The sequence below is a fragment of the Jaculus jaculus genome, chromosome 15 (genome assembly GCF_020740685.1).
Source record: "Jaculus jaculus isolate mJacJac1 chromosome 15, mJacJac1.mat.Y.cur, whole genome shotgun sequence".
NCBI lineage: Eukaryota > Metazoa > Chordata > Mammalia > Rodentia > Dipodidae > Jaculus > Jaculus jaculus.
The window spans coordinates 64,850,520-64,870,672 of NC_059116.1; the positions used below are offsets into that span (position 1 = coordinate 64,850,520).

Consider the following 20,153-nt stretch of genomic DNA (forward strand, 5'->3'; position numbering starts at 1 on the left):
TGAGTTTTCTTGATCTTCACCATGTATAAGGGGATCAGAATCCTCTGAGAGAGAAGTCCAGCTTGCTGCTTCTTTTATAGACCAAAAGTTAATAGTACAAGTCAGAAATCAGTTGGCTGAATGCAGTTCGAGAGACACTTTTCTAATTCACTTGCCTCGGTCCCTCAGAGTTCCAGTGGGAAGCTGACAGACTTCCTGAGCTTCTATGCGCTCCCCTCCACAGTCATGCACCACCCTGCCCACAAGAGCCTCAAGGCGGCCTACTCCTTCTACAACATTCACACAGAGACACCCCTGCTGGACCTCATGAATGATGCCCTCATCATAGCCAAGTTGGTGAGTGCCTTGTTCCATTTTGTGCTGTTATTCTGATTTGTATGCCAACTTTATAAAATGTCTTATGCTTTTGAACACACCTTGTGGAATTCATGTAGCATGTTTCTTTTATGCTATTGCACAAGGCAGTGGAGGAATTTTGCTTAGAGTTTGTTTGAACCTTTTAGTGGTGGTTTTTTTTTTAACTCAATTAACAGTTGGTAGAATGACTTTAAATTCTTGCTATAAGTAAACATTTTTCTTTGCAAAAGAAATTGAATCAGTTGACACATTTTGATGATATATATTCAATATGGGAAAATAATTATTCATGAGGAACTGGAAACCAGATATAAAAATGTCTTACATGGGGCTGGGGAGATGGCTCAATGAATAAGGTATGTGCTGTGCAGGCATGGATACCATGGAACTCCAGCACCCATGTAAAAAGTCTGGACTTGATGGCAAGCATTTGTAACCCCATCTGTGACTGTGGGACACTCAGAGAGGTGGAGACCTTAGGATCTGCTTAAAGCAGAAAGCTCGGGGCCTCCTGGCCTGGTGAAAGCAGCAGTGAGCATCCTGAAGCCCGCCTCGTGACGAGTTGTCCTCTGTCCCTCTCAGGCCTTCATGCTTGTAGCAAGCACTCTTAAATGGAGCCATCTCCCCAGTCCTGGAAAAATTTAGTTTCCCAATTTCTGCCCAAGGCAAACATACTATTGTCTTTACAACATTGGTTCCTCAGCAATAGCTCCAGCAAAGTCAGGACCTAAAGTCAATAATTAATAAACCTGGGAATGGACTTATGTAGAAAACTGTTGATCAAACATAGACAAGTTTTTCTCAAATCTTAGTGTCATTTTTGTGTCAGTGCCAGCTACCAGACTACATTTAAAAAATATGTTTTGTTGGGCATGGTAGGACATGCCTTTAATCCTACCATTCCTGAGGCAGAGACAGAGGATGGCTGTGAGTTCCAGGTCAGCCTGGACTAGAGTAAGCCCCTACCTCAAAAAAAAAAAAAAAAAAAAAAAAAAAAAAAATATATATATATATATATATATATATATACACACACACACACACACACACACACACACACACACACTCTTATATACATGTGTGCTAGTGTGTGTATATGGGCACAGTAGGGTCTCTTGCAACTGCAAACAAATGCTAGATTTTTGTGCCACTTAATGGTTACTGGGGAATTGAGCTGGGGCTAGCAGGCTTTGCAAACAAATGACTTTAACCATTGAGCCATGTTCCCAGCCAGCAGACTGTTGTTTTTTTTTTTTTTAAATATTTTATTTATTTATTTGAGAGCGACAGAGACAGAGAAAGACAGATAGAGGGAGAGAGAATGGGCGCGCCAGGGCTTCCAGCCTCTGCAAACAAACTCCAGACGCGTGCGCCCCCTTGTGCATCTGGCTAACGTGGGACCTGGGGAACCGAGCCTCGAACCGGGGTCCTTAGGCTTCACAGGCGAGCACTTAACGGCTAAACCATCTCTCCAGCCCCAGACTGTATTTTTTGATCATCATTTCTGAAATGTCTTGCTGACTCTATCAGGTGCATTGATAGTTTTAAAACATTTTTATTTATGTATTTGTCATAGAAAGAGGGAGGGAGAGAGAGGATGGGCGTGCCAGAGCCTCCAGCCATTGCAGATGAACTCCAGATGTGTGCGCTCCCTTGTACATCTGGCTAACGTGGGTCCTGGGGAATCAAACCTCCTGAGTCCTTTGGCTTTGCAGGCAAATGCCTAAACTGCTAAGCCATCCCTCCAGCCCCACTGATAGTTTTATATGGTTTTAAACTTGTATTACAGAATTCAACTTTATTATAAATTAATATTTGATTATTATTAATATATTAGTAGAGGAATGAAATGTTATGCTGGAATATACAATACAGGAAACATGCTAGTTTTTGATTTTCACATTTTAAATCTTATATTGGCAGAAAGGATTTGATGTATTCAATGCACTAGATTTGATGGAAAACAAGACATTCTTAGAAAAACTGAAGTTTGGCATAGGAGATGGGAATCTGCAGTATTATTTGTACAATTGGAGATGTCCAGGGACAGATTCCGAAAAGGTAAGTGCAGCTGAAACAGCCTGTGTCAGTGCAGCACATTAACCAGACAGTTCATGCTAACTTGCCTTAGAATGTATAGGGCCTTTAGAACAAATATAGCGTGCTATTTTGCAATTTAATTTTCTTCTGCTTGGTCTTACTATCCATTTCTTTCCTCCCTTTAGGTTGGACTTGTACTACAGTAGATGGATGGATATGTCAATTTCCAGAACTTTGATATTCTTGGTTGTTAATGATTATTTAATTATTCCTGGAACTGCCATTCCAAAGAATACAAGCACAAAGTCAGGTGAAAATGAAGTTGTTGCTAACAATCAGAAAAGAGAGAACACCTTGTGACCAGAAAGACACATTTCTAGTTAGAATGTTAAAATTCATCCCTTTTCGGGAGTGTACCTACTTGTGGGAAGGATGGAAGGGACTAGAGCATTTCTCCACTACCTAGAAATGACCTAAACCTAAACAGGGGGAAACCACTGCATTCTTGTTCATTAAGTGGTGGTATGTTTGTTTAACATGACACAGGACCCACCAGGGCTGTCACCTCACATGATGCCACTGGGAATGTTTATGGATCAACAGTGGTGGTATTTGTATGGAGCAATATGAAAACGTGGCAGTGACCGGTACTCACCACTCCTGAAGTAAAGTTACCAGATCAGTAAACAGATCTATGCTTTCATCTTCAGCGGGGCAGGGCATTGCTTAAGAAGCAATTTGGGCAAATATTAATACACTCTTAGCAGCACAGCCCGCATTACTGATCAGACTTGCTGCTGTGCAATCTCAATTCTTCTCAGCAATGCCAAGTGTATGTGAAGTAAAGGAAATTAAGTCTAAGGTCAAATTAAATGCCCAGTGGAATTTAGTGCCATCAGGACATGGAAAGTTTGAATGTTTTTATTACTTATGCAAAATTGCACATATTCCTTTATGCTGACTTTAATTTATCATGAATATTGTCATGCTAATGGAAATGTCTTACTTGTAAATAAGTATTCATAATTTTGTTACTGATATTGTTTTTACCTAGAAGTTGGAAAAAATTTCACATTATATATATGGGTGTATAGACTGCCAATAATCCAAGGAAAAAACAGATGCTAAATGAGGCCATTAAAACCTTGACTCAGATAACATAGATACTACTTCCTGCCTTTGCTATACCAGTGCCTCAGCTCAGCCCCAAAAGCTACTTGCAGACAACATGGCATTTCCTTCATGTACATACTGCAGCAAAACCAATCATAACATATAGCAGAGAGGGACCACCAAGTGTGACCCATGGGCTAAGTTTCGCCTGTACAGTATGGCCCACAAGCTGAACGTGATTATTATTTTGAATGGTTGGGGGAAAATAGTCCAAAGAATGACATCTTGTGACACATTAAATTCACACGTTCTGTTGGAACATGGTCATATTTTCATTCAGGTATTGCCTGTGGCTGCTTCACTCCAGTTGAATGGTGACAGATTTAGGCTGTGTTGCCTACAAACCTCAAATATTTAATGTCTGGCCTCTTTAAGAATTAGTGAACCCCCAAAGGGGTTAAAGCCACAACTTTGCATCTCTGATACTCCCACTAGAGGGGTCATATGAGCGCTACTGTAGTGCATAATTGGGATCAGCACTTTCCTAAAGTCATGGCAGATCCTATCAGACAGTTCAAACCCAATTGCATTACATTCTGAACAGGAGAAAGCCTTCAAGAAACAACTGCCTATTCATTGAAACATTGTTTTCAGAGATGAGCATTAAGTCAGCAAGAGTTCACTTAATCCAGTCATAGCTCTGGTTAGGAATTTTCTCATTCATTTTTACAGCAACAGGTCATAATACAAATTAGGTTTTCAAATAAAAATTACAATAAAAAATTTCTCGTCATGTGCTTATCCCATGAGGAAATAGTTACAGTGTTCCTTTAGAGATTAATTTACTGGCTGAACATGGTGGCGCACGCCTTTAATTCCAGCACTGGGGAGGCAGAGGTAGGAGGATTGCTGTGAGTTCAAGGCCAGCCTGAGACTACATAGTGAATCCCAGGTTAGCCTGGGCTGGAGCAAGACCCTACCTCAAAAAAAAAGAAGAAAAAAAAAGATTCGTTTACTGCATATTCCAGTGGTCATAGAGTTATGTTTTACTTCATAATTAAAATACAGTACTAACTGCATTTTTATAATTTAAGCACATTACCAATGTATATTTTAAATGCAGAAAATAGCACTGAGCTAGCTAGCCCCACTGCATACTTTGGATATATGTTGAATTTTGTAACATGTTAAATTTTGCAAGGATGTTAACTGCATACAGGAAGTAAATTCTTACTATTGGGTTTTTTCTGTCCAGTCAACTCTTTCTTCTAAGCCAAAAGCCAAGTTGATATGAAAAAGAAAAAAAAAAAGACCTCTTGCATCTGAAGACGATGTATTGCTTGGCATTTAATATCACTCCTCTATAGCTGATGATGCTTCTCCAGTTTATTTCATCTTCTGTACTTAACAGAACTGTGTCTATGGCCCATTTTCTAAGTTTGATAGAAAAATGTTAAGTGTCGTAAGATACAGATGTAGCTAACAAGCATTGTACCAGCCTTTTAAACAGTGAATTTATACAAGCATGGACATTAGACTCAATAAACTTTTGTTTTGATATTGAGTTTTTTTCGAACTTCATAGATTGTTTTTTGGTTTTGGCTTACTTATTTGCGTGCAGAGAGAGAGAATGAACACACTAGGGCTTCCAGCACCGTAAACAGACTCCAGATACATGCACCACTTTGTGCGTCTGGCTTTACGTGGGTACTGGGGAACCAAACCCAGGTCATTAGGTTTTGCAGGCAAGTCCCTTAACCACTGAACCACTCTTTGGCTCACTGAACTTCATAGTTTTAAGTTTTAGCATGTACTTGTACACATCTAAAAGAAACTATCCCACAAGATCCTAAGGATAATTCGCTTTATTTCAAGGTTTATTTACATATTTTAAACCAATTATACAAAGTGACAAGCTACTTTGAAGTAGTTTTTTTATTTTTAGGTGGTTTCCTTATCTTACTGGGATTGGGAATCAGCTTCTTTATTTTAAGGGGCTGTAATACTGCAGCTGAAGCCTGCCTACTTTCAGCAAGCTTTCTCTTACCGAGTGTTGTAAGGTCTTCAAAGGAAGATTCTAAAACTCCTTTGTCTTGGCTTTCCAAAGATTCAGTCTCTAGTCTGTCTTCAGGCTCTTTGATTGTGTCATGAAGCCACGGCACATTTAAGCTGGGCACTCTGGGAATGATGGCTTTGACTTCGTCAGCAAAGTCTGTGGTGGTCTTTCTGAACCCCAAGGCCAGTACACATTTTAAGCCAATGACAGGGGCGATCCTTTCACTGAGCCGGGGGACCTGACAGGCAGGAACAGATCTGCTCAAACTCAATTGAATCAAGTGTGAGGTGATGATGGCAGGTTTGGCAGACTTACACACTAGAACCAGAAGCAGTTCGTTCCTCTCCAAGGCCCTGGTGACTTCATTAACGCCAATGGCCAGCTGCTTCCTGGCATGCACAGGCGTCCACCCCGATGCTGCCTGGTTAGCATCTGGTGTTTGCTCCTTTATATTCTCACTGATAGCAACATCCTGGCCACAGCTTTCTGTGCCTTGCTTTTTTACAAGAGCTGCTTTTTTCCTTTTCTTATCCTCAATTTTCTGAAGTCCAATGGATTTAAGCCTGTCCTCAAGTGTCTGTAAGATGAAGTGCATGTCCTCTCTCTCCAGGGTGCTCCAGCTGATCACATAGGGGTTGTTCAGTGAGGTCTTCACAGTCACAGGTCTTGTCTTCCGAACAGACCCCCTCTTGGGTGCTTGAGGGGCTGCAGCCATTGTGAAAAACCTTTTAGAGAAGTGAAACAACAATGGAATATCCATGTTAGCTAGAATTGCCTGTCTTAAGATTTTCTTGATTGTATTCTGATTTTCATTTTAGTTTTTCTAATACTCTACAGCAAGCCTAACAAAGTAGGCCCAACTAAGTGACCACTTAAACTTATAAGATTAAAAAAAAATCAGAATCCGGGCGTGGTGGCACACGCCTTTAATCCCAGCACTTGGGAGGCAGAGGTAGGAGGATCGCAATGAGTTCGAGGCCACCCTGAGATTGCATAGTGAATTCCAGGTCAGCCTGAGCTAGAGTGAAAAACAAAACAAAAAAACAAAACAAAAAAAAAAAGTCAGCCGGACACAGTGATGTACACCTTTAATTCCAGTACTCAGGAGGCAGAGGTAGGAAGATCATTGTGCGTTAAGGCTAGCCTGAGAATACATAGTGAATTCCAGGACAGCCTGGGCTAGAGTGAGCCCCACCTTAAAAAAAAAAAATTTGCATGTGTATGTGTGTGGGCCATATTTAGGCCACAGGTTATTGTACTGGCAGGATGAACTTTCAGTAAGATCAAGGACCAGTGAGAATGGGAGTTAAAAAAAAAAAAAAAAAAAGACTTGCCATGGTGCTGTGTGAGCTACGTTTGGGAGCTGCGATTGCCCTTTAGGATCAAATTCAAGCTCTAAGATAAAATACAAGGCCCTTGGTTTCCCACAAGCTTTCCATCTTTCACCCACTACACACTAGTCCATCCAAATTCTGAACTAAATGAACCCATCTTCATGACCTCCCCGTCTTTATACAAGTTATCCCCTCTGCCTGGGATACCGTTCCGACCCTCTGCTCCACCACCATTCATTCATTCAACAAATACTTATGGATGATCCATGATGCTCCAGGCCCATGAACTTGCTTGCATTCAGGGGCAGTGCACACCACCATGAAGTACTGAATAAGGCAGAAATAGCAACTGGCCTCAGAATTTATTAAGACCTATCTCCACACAAACTAAATGTGACACACAGTAAAGTCAGGGAACTATAAGATGCTTAGGAAACAAAGCAAGCCTTTAATTTGGGGCGTCAAGAAAGCACTTTCTGGAGGACGTGACCAACCTATAGGACAGGATGGACGGAAATAGCTCAGTGGACAGTGCTTGCCTAGAAAGCATGAGGTCCTGGGTGTGATCCCCGCAGCCCATGCACGCAGGTTGAATCCCAGCACTGGGGAGGCAGCCAAGAGAACTCCTGGAGCCCAGTGGCCAGTCAGTGTAACCTCATGGGTGAGGTCCAGACCGATGGGAGACGCTTTCTCTAAGGTGTTGCGGGCGACATCGATGGTGTCCTCGGCCTGCACAAGCACCAACATGCACACATATGTATGCACGTTTATTTTGAAATCTTAAGAATTGTTTCCAAACGAAGCACGTATCATAGGGGCAATGTTAAAGGTAGCAAGTTCAAAGTCGCCGGGCAGAGCTGCTAGGAAGAGTAGGGGTGGGAAGGTAGGTAAGGACCAGACCGTGGAGACCGATAGGCCTTGCAATGGGAAGTTACGGGAACGTTTGAAGAGCGGCACGATCAGAAAAGCGTTATGGAAGATGCCGAGGACAGACGCTTGTCTGCAAAGCCCAACAACCCGGGTTCGATTCCGCAGAACCCACGTACAGCCAGCGGCGCAAGCGGCAAGCCCATTTCCTTCCCTCCCTCCCCCGCCCCTCTCTGCTTGCAAACTAGGGGAGGGAAAGGAAAAAGAGGTGTCCGGGTAAGAAAGGGTGGAGGGAAATGGAAAGAGCCATGTTAGATGGAACAGGGAAATTCACCCTGAGGCGTAGTGCCCACTGAGCAAGGCGACACGGACCTCAGGGAGGGAGGGAGCTCGCCGGGCCCGCCCTCACCCCAGCGAGGCCTTTCCAAGCCGGCCCGTCTCCACTCACGACCGCGAGCCGCGGAGGCGCCAGGGTCCGCGCGCGCTCCACGTGAGCCTGCGCCGCGCACGCGCACGCCCGCCGCGCCAGCCCCGCCCTCCGAGCGCGGGGCGGGGCCCTTGGCGCGTCTTTATTCTGCCTGACGACGTTCGGCCCCTAAGCAAACTGGCGAAGCGCCGTGGCCGTCGTAAAACATCCCGATTTTAGGACTCTGGGCGCAGAATCACGACGACGATTTAAAGCGGCAGTGCGCTCACGCCATGTTAATCTCGCGAGAGCCTGTGGTTGCCACGGTAATGTGTTTATGTTGCGGTGGAGCGGAGTCTCCGAGCTGCTTTTGCTCTGTGGCGGACATAACGGGGTTTCAGCGGTCGCTTCTCGCTGTGGAAGACACGAAATCCCAAACCCTGTGTCGCTGGCCCCCGTCGGGTTCCCAGTGCACCATGAAAAATAAACGGGGAATGGGAGGGTTGAGGCCTATACTGCTTACACTAGACGGGAATGTTAGAAGAGAAGGGGAGTTAGGACTTCTTGGAGTTACGCACCAACACTCCAGAACATCCGAGGAATGTTGTGCCTGCTCCAACCAACAGAGATCAACGTTACGAACAGTCTCCTGGAAATTGTGGATAATTGGAAAAAATGAAATAATTTTAAAGGTTAAAACAGTGGAATAAGCTTAAAGGTTAAAAACCTTAGTCTAGGAGTGGACAGATGGCTTAGCTGTTAAGGTGCTTGCCTTCGAAGCCAAAGGACCTAGGTTCGATTCCCCAGGACACACGTAAAGCCAGATGAACAAGGTGGCACACATGCTTCTGGAGTTAGTTTGCAGAGGCTGGAAGGCCCTAGCATGTCCCCCCCCCCAAAAAAAAAAAAAAAGAAAACTAAATATACCTGGGCATGGTGGCATATGCCTTTAATCCCAGCGCTCTGGAAAGTAGGAGGATCACTGAGTTCCAGACCAGCCTGAGACTACAGAGTGACTTGCAGGTCAGCCTGGCCTACAGTGAGCCCCTACCTATGTTATACCCCCAGTTCTTGGTGCTTCCAGTGACCACCAAGGAGAACCAAACACGCAAGCAAAGGCAAAGAACTTTATTTCGGGCTTAAGCTCGACTGGACTTAACCAGCACTGTGGATCCACATAAGAGCCCCAAGTAGTGGGTGGGCAGGGTTTTTATAGGGATTTGAACAAAGAAGTAGGGGCAGTTGCATGATTGGTTGGTTTAAACAGTAACTATACTTGTATTCTTTTGATGGGCTGGGGCACAGAGGCAGAAGGAAGGAGTCTTGGGCATGCCTGACCATGTCTAGGGCCCGACTCAGGTCCTTTGCCCAAGCGGGAATTTGAAACCTGCCTAGCCAGAGCAGTGCCTTACTGAAGCCTGTCATGGTGCCAGAACTGGTTTCCAGGTGTTTCAACTGGAATGGGAGACACCCTGAACCTGAATTGAGAATGGTGGTGGACTCCTTTAATTCCAGAAGTAGGGGGATCACTGTGAGTTCAAGGCCAGCCTGGAACTAGAGTGAATTCAACGTCATTCTGGGATAGTGTGAAACCCTACCTCGGAAAAAAAAAAAAAAAAAACCTGGAGAGATGGAGTAGTGGTTAATACGCTTGTCAGCAAAGCCTAAGAACTCATGTTTGAATCTCCAGGTCCCACATAGGCCGGACACACAGTGAGGCAAGCAGGAAGTGTTGGCACATGCACACACAGGGCACACATGTCAGGAGTTCATTCACAGCAGCAGATGATGGCCCTAAAACACCCATTTTCTCTCTCTCCCTCTCTCTCTGTCTCTGTCTCTCTCTCTCTGCCTTTCTCTAACTTAAAACAAAGTAAACAAAAAAGAATCCCTGAATCTGTAATCATGTAATTACATGATTAAATTCAAATAGCCACTCAGCATTAATTGAAATATTAAAACTGTGCATAATCTTTGCACATGGAAGGCTTTGGAGTTCAAGGCCAGTTTGGGCTACACAGCCAGTTACAGACCTCTGGCCTGGGAGACTAGATGAGATACTGTCTCAAAAAAAAAAAAGAAAAAAAAAAAAGGAAGGAAGTCAAAACATTCATAAACCAGAAACAAAATAAGTAAAAAGGTTGGGCATGGTGGCGCACACCTTTAATCTCAGCATTGGGGTGGCAAAAGTAGGAGGATTTAAATGAATTTGAGGCCAGCCAGAGATGACATAGTGAGTTCCAGGTCAGCCTGGGCTAGATAAAGTGAAACCCTACCTCAAAATAATAATAATAATAATAATAATAATAATAATAATAATAATAATTTATCCTGATCAAGTGGGTTTTATTCCAGAGATGCAGGGATGGCTCAGCATATACAAATAATAAATGAAATACACCATATAAAGGAACCAAAGAACAAAAATCACATGATTATCTCAATAGATGGCATAAAATGCATTTTTAAAAATCCAACATCACTTTATAATAAAAGAACTAAAGAAACTGGGAATAGAGACTTCTGGTTAAGATGGCGGCTTAGGAACACCAAAGCAGCCTAGGGGAGAAAAAGCCCAAAAACCCCCAGCAAAATACACTTTTCTACTAAAAAGTGAGGTGTATAAGAAATTACCAATGGCAGCAGAGACGTAGGAGAGATCCAGAGCATCCAAAGCCCACATAGGCAGGGGAAACCGGCTCCAGCAGTGGAGGCACAAGGTCCACAGGGCCACAGCTGCAAGACTTGGTTTGAGCCTCAGAAAAAGCCAGGTGAGCGGATTCCCCACTCACACCAGAGCTCTTCCCAAACTCAAGAAACGTGGAGAACCGCAGCAAACAGAGGAGCAGATCACGAGGCAGAGGATCACATGGACCAGCGGGAGAACTAGAGCCACCATCCACAGCCTCTCCTCCCCTACTGCCAATGCAAGCGCCAGCAAGCACCAGAGACCAGGGAAAGGGAGCTCACAGCACCCAGCACCAGCGACCAGAGCAGCGATCCAGCGACCCAGCCAGCCTACTTGATCTCACAGTGCACCAAAGAGGGACCCAAGCAGGAGCTCAGCATAACTGAGACCAAAATCATCCCAAAAGGTAACTGGGATTACACCAGGTCAGTACCCACCTAATAAAACTGGTATATAGCCCTGAAATGGAAGTGCTAATTACACCTTCCATATGAGGATAAACTATACATAACTCTGATGGATGGTCAGATTTGCCATTTCTAATTAAGTTATATTTGGGGCTTCTTGTTTGTTGCTTCTTGATTTATAGTTGCTTTGTTTCTTCTTCTGTTGTACATTAGGGAAGGGTCTCATTTGATCACAAGCTGACTTGGAACCCTGAACAGACCATAAATTTTAACCTCCTTATTGACAGGATTAAGGGTGTAGGGTACCACACACTCTAAGGAACAATTTGAGGATCTGATTGTCATAATACCTACTCTTGGATAAATACTCTGTGCTATTTTTCATTGAAAGTGTACATTGTTTAGTTAAATTGTAGAAACTATCTGCATTTGGTTCCACTAAGACTACTTGAATACTCTCATAGCAGGCAAACCCAAAACCTAGGTGCCCCCGACCTGCGGGGCCAATATTACGCGGGGTGGTCGAGGAGGGCTGCAACCTGTAAAGAACGGGCGGAAAAGAAGAAGGAGACCAAGCAGAGGTTTTGTCAAGGTCTCATTTAATGTTGGATTTTTTAGCTCTTTTATAATCAACCAGCAAGCAGGGGGATCAAGCAGGGGGGCACAAGGAAAGGAGGAGATAAAGCCACCTGGCTGTAATCTTCTGGAACAGCCTGTGGCTTCTCTTGGATTGTAACATCTTGTAACATTTCTCAGAGCAGTCGTTTGTTCTCAGGTGAGGAGCCGCACGAGGGCTGCTTTTCTTTTTGTGCCACGGCAGCCAGGTCATGGTCTCTGACATTTCCTCCCTCTTTGTATAATTGAAATGGGCGAAGTACCCTGTCTTAGGCTATATGGCATGCTTCCAATCCCAGCACCAGTTACTGAAGATGGCCCGCCTGTCTTAAGCTATGAGGGCTGCCTCCACCCCTGGATCCACAATAATCCCGTCATTGGCCACGATCACAGCTCATGGAAGGTGATCTGCCTGTCTTAGGCTATGTGGATGGCCTCCAGGGAATGGGCCCTACAATATTCTCATCTCTGGCTGCGGCCATAGCTTAGCGGTGTGCCCCTGGGCTTGGTACCATAATAATCCCGTCATTGGGAGCCTCACAGCCATTTAGGGAATTGAAACCATGACCTGTTGTTAGCCAAGGGAGAAAAATCAATTCGGGCTGAAGGAGAGCCGAGGGGTGTCTCATCTGTTTGGCCCTCTTCTTCTTGTAGCTGCAATCTGTGGTAAAGGACAGACACCGAATTTCTGGTGGCAGAATCAACCTGTTCTTTGACAAAAGAAGTTAGTCGTTTAAATGCCCAAGGTCCAAAGGAAAGAAGAAGGAGGAGTCCTACAAAGGGACCAAGAATAGAGGGGAGTAATGTGGAAAACAGAGGAGAAGTGGAGAACCAGTTTTGATACCATGACTCCTGCTTTTCTCGGATACGCTTTCATTCCTCCAAACTGGAACGGACCTTGTCAATACTATTTTGAACTAGGCCAGTTTTGTCCGCATAAAAACAACATTCTTCCTTAAGTGCAGCACAGAGTCCCCCCTCTTGTAGAAGGACTAGGTCTAGCCCACGTCTGTTTTGGAGGACCACCTCAGACAAAGATACCATACAGTCCTTTAAGTCTTGAAGACCCTTTTGTAATTCCTGTAAGTCCTTATCTACTGCCAAAGAGAGTTGATTAAATTGTTGTTGGGAGGTGACTAATGAAGCGATGCCTGTGCCTGCTCCGGCGGCACCCAACCCCAGGATAACAGCAAGAGTGATGGCAGTGATAGGCTCCCGTTTGGCACGTGACGGAGATGTTCCTCCCTCCCAAAAATGGAGGAACTCATCTTTGGAATGTATTGTTAGCTTGGGGAAGAGTTGTACAAGGACACAATAATCTCTGTGAGCTAAGAAGGTGGAAGTTACAACGTAAGGAGTGAGACCAGTAGAGCATGCAAAGTAAGTGCCAGCAGGGGCAACAATATAGAGAAAGCTAGAGTTAACAACATGAGTGAGATTGCAGGTTGTTTGAAGCTCTATAGGGGGAAGCATGGACAGACCCAGGAGGCACATCCCACACCCAGATACCTGGGCGACCGTGAGGCCAACCCCATCTTGACATTGCCACCGTAAAGCCATGGTGTCATTGGTCACAGTTAGTTCTGCATATAAGGCTATCCCTTCATAAAAAGGGGGTCGGGGTGAATAACATACCCAGCATTCCTGAAATTCAGATACATTGGTCTGATGTATGGCCTCTATAGAGGCATTAACCATGGTCAGAATAAGGTCTGCCGATGAAGGCGACCCTAGTGGTAAGGTAGGTTGGAACAGGGTGATGCCGGTGACAGCTTGTGGGGTTGGGGGCGAAGGAGGGATTTTTTTCTTTGTTTGATTGGGAGGGGGTTGATGAAGAACGGGATTTGGTCCTATTGCAACCTTAGGAAACTGAGGGGGTGTTTTAAGAAGTTTAATTTTAAAAGTAAGGCCAAGGTCTGTCCCTGAGACATATAACCTAAGGCTCCACTCAAAGCCTCTGTTATTTTCCCATTGTACCTTTTTTCCTTTTTCTGTAAAAGGTATCAGGATGGGGTTGCACCAATTGTTACATTTTTCCTGGGGAAGTACTATAAGTCCTCCCTGTCCCCCAAGGGAGGTCATGGGTAAGTCTTTTTCTTCTGTTGGGCTTTTTCTTTTCACTGTAACATAGTCCCATGAAGAGGAGGGATGCCAGTACTCGTCTCCAGTAGTCTCACATCCCCAGGAGGCACAAAAATAATCTTTATATAACCACAATAATTTGATGTTCTTGGCCTATGGGAGGGTCCGGGGCAGACATAACTTGGGGCCGTGGTGAGAAGGGTTCTATCAACCGCGCTGCCACACCCATACTGGGGGAGGTATTGGTTTCCAGTATTTATAGGCTTGCTTTGTGGCCAAAAATGGTCGGGGGTGCCCCACTGTGGGTTGGCTCCTAGGGCAAGGGCACATAGCTCTACTTCGAGAGGGGGCCAGGGAATTTGGTGACTTACCTGGGAGGTGGCGTTAACAATGTCATTGGCTTGGTTTATTATTAGCCACGTGTAGTTGAATACCTGATATGTTGTCTTTGTGGCATTAGTCAATGGATGTAAGGTTATCAATAGCAGAACCAGTACCTCAGTAGTCACCATAGTTTAGACTTTCCTGTAACAGAGCACAATTAAGGGACTTCTCAGGGTTTTTCCCTGGGTGGGTTACTTAGCTTTATGAGTCTTTCAGGTAGCCACCTGGCATTGTTAGTTTGTGTGTCATAGACACATGCGTGTCCTTTGCCCCAAATAAGCACAGGGTCGGGTCCCTGCCATTTGAGTGTCAGGGGGTCCTTCCAAAGGGCTTGTGCGTAGTTATCAATAGTGGAGGGGTGCCACAGACGGTCTGCAGCAGATCTTCCTTCTTGATCTAATGTAAGAAAATTTATTACAAATAGTGCATGATTAAGCAGATTTTTATAGTTTCCTGTAAGTGCGTATAGTATTCCCCCACTTGACTGTAGTTTGGTAATGGTATTTTTGAGAGTTTGATGAACTCTTTCAACAATTCCTTGTCCTTGTGGATTATAGGGAATGCCTGTGATGTGTCTGATGCCGAGCTGTGAGCAAAATTGTTTAAATGTGTTACTTGTGTACCCGGGCCCATTATCTGTCTTTATTGTTTTAGGTTGAGGGAGGACTGTTAGACAAGTGAGAACATGATTAATAACATTTTTTGTGGCCTCTCCAGATTGGAGGGAAGCAAAGATAAATCCACTATATGTATCAATGGTGACATGGATAAACTTTAGTTTGCCAAAAGTTGGCATGTGGGTAACATCCATTTGCCATACTTCCCCAGGAATAAGCCCACAGAGATTTATGCCCAAATGTGCCTCAGGTAAGAAGGTTAAACATCCTTTGCATTGACGGACTATTTGTCTGGCTTGTTCCCTAGTGATGTGGAATTTTTGCCTAAGTGTCTGAGAATTGAGATGGTGTAAATCATGGGCGGCCTGTGCTTGTTGCAGGGGGTCCGGTGACTTAAGGTCAGGATTCTGCATGAGACCTATAAGTTGTGTGGCTTGGTCCACCTGTCTATTGCCTTGAGTCAGGGGTCCTGGCAACCCAGTGTGGGCCCTTATGTGTCCTATAAAAAAGGGGTGGACACGGTTATGAATGAGAGACTGAAGAGTGGAAAACAGGGGGGCGGCGTTGGTTGTGGGCTTAATATAGGGGGCTGTTTCTAAGAGGGGAACAGAGTAGGCTAGATATGAGCTGTCAGTGTACAGATTAAAAGGCGAATGTGGTAAGACCCTAAAGACTTCAATAATGGCTTGTAACTCTACTAATTGAGCTGAGGAATATGGTGTAATCAGTGGAGTTATTTTACCATTAATAGAATAAGCGGCCCTGCCATTGGAAGAGCCATCAGTAAAGACCAGATCAGCACCCAGAATTGGAAGATGTTTGGTAATATTTGGAAAAATAATAGGTGTTTTATGTAGAAATTGGATTAATTTATCTGGTGGGTAATGATTATCCATCCTTCCCTGGAAGGACACACAACTTATTGCCCATTGACCATCATTCTGAAGTAACCAGGACACTTGGGATGTATTGTATGGGGTTATTATGACTTCTGGATCCTTTCCAAATAGTTTTCGAGATTGTTCCCTCCCCAAGCAAATCAGTTGTGCTACTAAGGATATATAGTGGGGAGGACCTTGGGAGGGGTGGCGGGTAAATGAACCCATAAAAGGAGGTTGCCTTGCCAGAAGAGTGCGGAAGGAGAAAAGGGGGCAGGGAGGATTATGAAATGTAAAGGCTTGTCAGGGGAAAAATAGGTAATGAACTGGGCAGAGATAGCTTGCTCCACCAGACCCCAGGCATTAATGGCTTCTGGGGTAAAATGTCGAGGGGAGGAAGGATCAGTTTCTCCTTTAAGGAGATCAAACAGAGGTCTTAATTCGCCAGTGGTTAGATGTAAATAGGGGCATAGCCAGTTGCTCTCCCCTAGGAGCCGCTGGAAGTCATTTAAGGTATGAAAGGAGTCTCTTCTTAGTTGTATCTTTTGAGAGACAATCTTATGTGGTAAGAATTCAAAGCCTAAAAATAAATGGGGGGAATTTATCTGAACCTTATCGGGAGAAATTTGGAGGCCTCTCTGTTGTAAAGCTTTTATAAGCTGTTGTGAAACAGCATGAAGTTGGGAGGCATCAGGTCCTGCTAGTAAAATATCATCCATATAATGAATAATATAGAGAGAAGGCCAACGGAGGCGAAATGGATCAATGGTTTGGGCGACATATTTTTGACAGAGCATAGGGTATTAGCCATACCTTGAGGTAGGACCCTCCATTGAAATCTAGGCATAGGTCCAACAAAGTTAGTAACAGGAAGGCTGAAGGCAAAGCGTTTACAGTCTTCTCGGTGTAGGGGAATGGAGAAAAAGCAATCCTTGAGATCAATGACTATTTTTTGGTACCCTTTAGGAATAGCCACAGGGGAGGGCAAGCCTGGCTGTAGAGCCCCTATGGGGACCATAGTTTTATTAATTTCTTTGAGATCCTGGAGTAGTCTCCATTTTCCTGTCTTTTTTTGTATAACAAAAATGGGAGTATTCCATGGGGAAGTAGATGGCTCGATATGACCAGCGGCTAACTGTTCCTGCACTAACTGTGTAGCCGCAGCCAACTTGACTGAGGAGAGGGGCCACTGATCTACCCAAACAGGAGAGTCATTCTTCCAAGTGATTTTATCTGCCTGCTGTGCAGGAGGTGCAATGGCCCTTAAGAAAAATGGTGATACCCTAAGCCTGAGCAAGTAGGTCTTTGTTGCTGAATAATAGGCTGCATAGTGCCTTGATTATTTTTTCCTTGTCCTGTCCCTGGTATAAAGCCCTGAGATAGCATTTGATGAGTGATTGTCTTATTTGGGCTGTAAATAATGACCTTCATTTGGTCTAGTATATCACGCCCCCACAAATTTATAGGCAAGCCATCAACCACAAACAGTTTGACTGTCCCTGAGTTTCCTTCTTGATCTTCCCATGTTAGAAATTTAGAGCTCTGTAAAGTGTTCTGAGATTGACCAATTCCTTGTAAGTGGGTGACAGAGGACTGAAGAGGCCAAGCTGAGGGCCAATGATCTTTTGAAATTACAGTGGCATTGGCTCCTGTATCAATGATGCCTAGAAACCATTTTTTATCTAGTTGGAGGCGAAGGGTGGGCCAGTCACGCGTGATAGCCTGGACCCAGTAGATATCAGAGGAGTCCAGGTTGGTGTCTCCACGAGGCCCATGAAGGGCAGGGCCACTGGTCTGTAAGGGTAGGGGGAGGGCTTGTACCACTCTTTGGCCCCTAGATATAACTAAAGGTCCCAGGGTGGCATTGGCCAGGATTTTTATTTCCCCTGTATAATCATTGTCCACGACAGAAGGGTGAATAGTAAGTCCCTTAAGAGTGGAGGATGCCCTCCCCAAGATTAAAAAGAACATATCAGGAGGGGGGGGTCCAAAGGCTCCTGTAGGGAGGACTTGGATTCCATCCTTGGGTGTTAATATTGTATTGGTGGAGGCACACAAGTCCAATCCTGCACTTCCTGCTGTGACTCAATAGAGGTGGGAGGTGGGTGGAGTTGAGGGGGGTGAGGAGACTGAGGAGTTGGATACGGGGGGGGGGGGGTGGGCTGCTGACTGTTCCCTGAGGCCGGCAGGAAATGGATGGGTTGAGGGGCCCGGGGCTGGCCCCTCAGCCCATTTCCCTGGAGAGGAGGTAGGGGGTTTCCTGAGATATCTGTCTTAGAACGGCAGGTATTGGCCCAGTGTTTGCCCTTTTTACAACGAGGGCAAGGAGTAGCAGGTTGGAGGGGGTGTGTTTGTGGCCCTGCAGACTGCAAGGGGGTTACGGCTGTCTTGTTAGAATTATTGGGGCATTGTCTGGAAAAATGCCCAATTTGGCCACATTTAAAGCAGGCTTTGTTGGAAAAGGGTTGCTGAATAGTGGCCCCAATCACAATATTGACAGCTTGGGAAATTTTGTGGGTGAAGGTATCAACATCTTTGCAAAGTTGAATCATGTCCTCAAGAGAGGCTGTTCTAACTTTGCCACGCAGGACTGACCTGCAAGCTGAGTTTGCATTTTCATAAGCTAATTGTTTTAGGAATTTAGATTCGGCACCTCCTGGGCCGAGAATACGTTCTGCTGCTTCAGTGAGTCTGGCCACAAAATCAGTATAATTTTCTTGGGTACCTTGGGTGATTTTTGACAAGGGGGAGGTAACCGAGCCCTGTGTAGGGATCATACACCAGGCAGCAAGAGCCGCATTAGCGGTTTGCACCAGGAGGCCAGGGGGAAAGCCCCGTTGGCGAGCCTCAGTGGCAGACCTGCCTTGACCCGTTAGTTTATCAAGGGTCCAAGTTGCTGTGGGTGAGTTGGGGTCCCTTAGATTAACTGAAGCAATTGATTGGCATCTATCCATAAAGTCCACCTTCCATGACAAAAATTGTCCTTGGGTTAGAACTGACTGAACAACTTGGGTCTACTCTCCTGGGGTTAAATGACCTCCCCCCAGAGGTCCTCGAGAAGGGAGAGAGTAAAGGGGGCTGTTGGGCCATAAGCCTGTACTGCAGAGTGGAATTCTTTAACCTTTTTAAAGCGCAGGGGGCGATAGTGAGTCTCTGGGGGTTGGGCACCTGGAGCAGCGGTGGGAATTCTAACAGGGGGCACTAAGAGTTCCTCGGGCCCTTCCTCTGCCTCTGAGGTTTCATCCTCATTATCCGAGGCCGGAGGGGAATCATGGTCTTCTAATGGGGCATCTGAAGAAGAAATTTGGGGCGTGGCGGTGGAGCTTTGGGGCATGGCGGTGGAGTGTGTAAGCACCGGAAAAGCCAGGGAACACTTCGGGGCGGGAGTTTTTTTAGTGGTCTTTGTCATGGTTAAACTTGGGTATTTAAATATGGTCTCCTTAATTGAAGCTTGTAAAGAGGTAATTGAGCAAACTCTTTTTGAAGCTTAAGCACATCCCATAACTCAGCTATCTGTTTAGTGAGACATTCTTTGGCGCCAGTAAAGGTAGAGGGGTGGAGCCCTGGAGGTAGCAGAGTGAGTGCAGGAAGCTGGGAGGGGTAAGGGAGCGGTCTGAAAGGAGGGGCCGATGCAACAGGAGGCCAATCGGGATTGTGGTACTTAGCAGCCTCCTCCTCAAGGGAAGCAGCATCACCCGGATCGAGTGGCTCAGGATCGCAGTTCTTTGAAAAAACTGGGTTAATGAGGGGCGTACACCGAGAAGCCGTTTTAGGGGGAATAGGCTCGGGTAAGGGCGGATATAACATTATTATTGTTCGGGGAGCACCAGAGTTATTGGAGTTAGAATTTATATCAATAATGACTGACGGGCAAGGGGATTTCTCAGGAGGAGAAAAAAGCGAAACTAAAGAGGGCAGAGGCAGTATTCAGTGACAGAAAGGAGTTGTTGTTTATCTGGATCTGAAAGCGCTTCTTCCACTATGTCTCTTATGAGTCCCCAGTAGGAGAAAATTGTTGAGGGAACAGAATCAGGTCCCTCCTCTAGAATAAGGTGATTTAGGTCTTTACTAACCTTTTGCCATTTTTCAGGATGAATATCAGGACCAGAAATAATGAAGCAGGGACACACTTTGTCAATGAAAACAAAAAAATTAACAAGGTCCTTTTTTTTTTTTTTTAACTCTAATTCCTCTTTCCCTGAGTGAGCTCTTTAAATCCTTAAGAAAAAGAGCCTCTTTACTAAGTTTTTGGTCCATTCTGAAAATCGGACGAGAATGAAAAATAAGGATCCTGACTTACACTGAGCC

At 44.9% G+C, this 20,153-nt stretch overlaps 2 protein-coding genes across 11 annotated transcripts in view; one reads left to right on the forward strand and one right to left on the reverse strand.

Annotated features, from left to right (window-relative positions):
* Positions 1 to 5,074, forward strand: part of Nmt2 (N-myristoyltransferase 2) — a 53,020-nt gene extending 47,946 nt beyond the window's left edge. For all 6 annotated transcript variants that reach the window (XM_045135038.1, XM_045135041.1, XM_045135043.1 and 3 more), the window contains 3 exons: positions 169 to 336; positions 2,281 to 2,418; positions 2,583 to 5,074. In XM_045135038.1, coding sequence (XP_044990973.1) covers positions 169 to 336; positions 2,281 to 2,418; positions 2,583 to 2,603 — 327 coding nt within the window. In that variant the 3' untranslated portion in view covers positions 2,604 to 5,074. The remainder of the gene's footprint in view (positions 1 to 168; positions 337 to 2,280; positions 2,419 to 2,582) is intronic.
* Positions 5,075 to 5,360: 286 nt separating this feature from the next.
* Positions 5,361 to 8,269, reverse strand: Rpp38 (ribonuclease P/MRP subunit p38). Of its 5 annotated transcripts, none has more exons than XM_045135121.1 (2): positions 8,177 to 8,269; positions 5,361 to 6,291 (listed from the first exon to the last, which is right to left on the reverse strand). In XM_045135121.1, the coding sequence occupies exon 2, from the start codon at positions 6,279 to 6,281 to the stop codon at positions 5,427 to 5,429; it is 855 nt and encodes a 284-aa protein (XP_044991056.1). In that variant the 5' UTR covers positions 6,282 to 6,291; positions 8,177 to 8,269; the 3' UTR covers positions 5,361 to 5,426. The 5 variants fall into 5 exon arrangements, with proteins under 5 accessions (XP_044991056.1, XP_044991055.1, XP_044991057.1 ...); XM_045135120.1 differs by having other exon boundaries at positions 8,140 to 8,234; XM_045135122.1 differs by lacking the exon at positions 8,177 to 8,269 and adding an exon at positions 8,102 to 8,120.
* Between the last annotated feature and the right edge of the window lie 11,884 nt (positions 8,270 to 20,153).

Bases quoted from the DNA above. Each gene is read 5' to 3' on its own strand.
- Rpp38 (XM_045135118.1), bottom strand. From the start codon at position 7,480: ATGGGCTGCGGGGATCACACCCAGGACCTCATGCTTTCTAGGCAAGCA. The intron at 6,292-7,394 runs GTTGGTCACGTC...CTTCTCTAAAAG, and splicing joins CCGTCCATCCTGTCCTATAG to GTTTTTCACAATGGCTGCAG.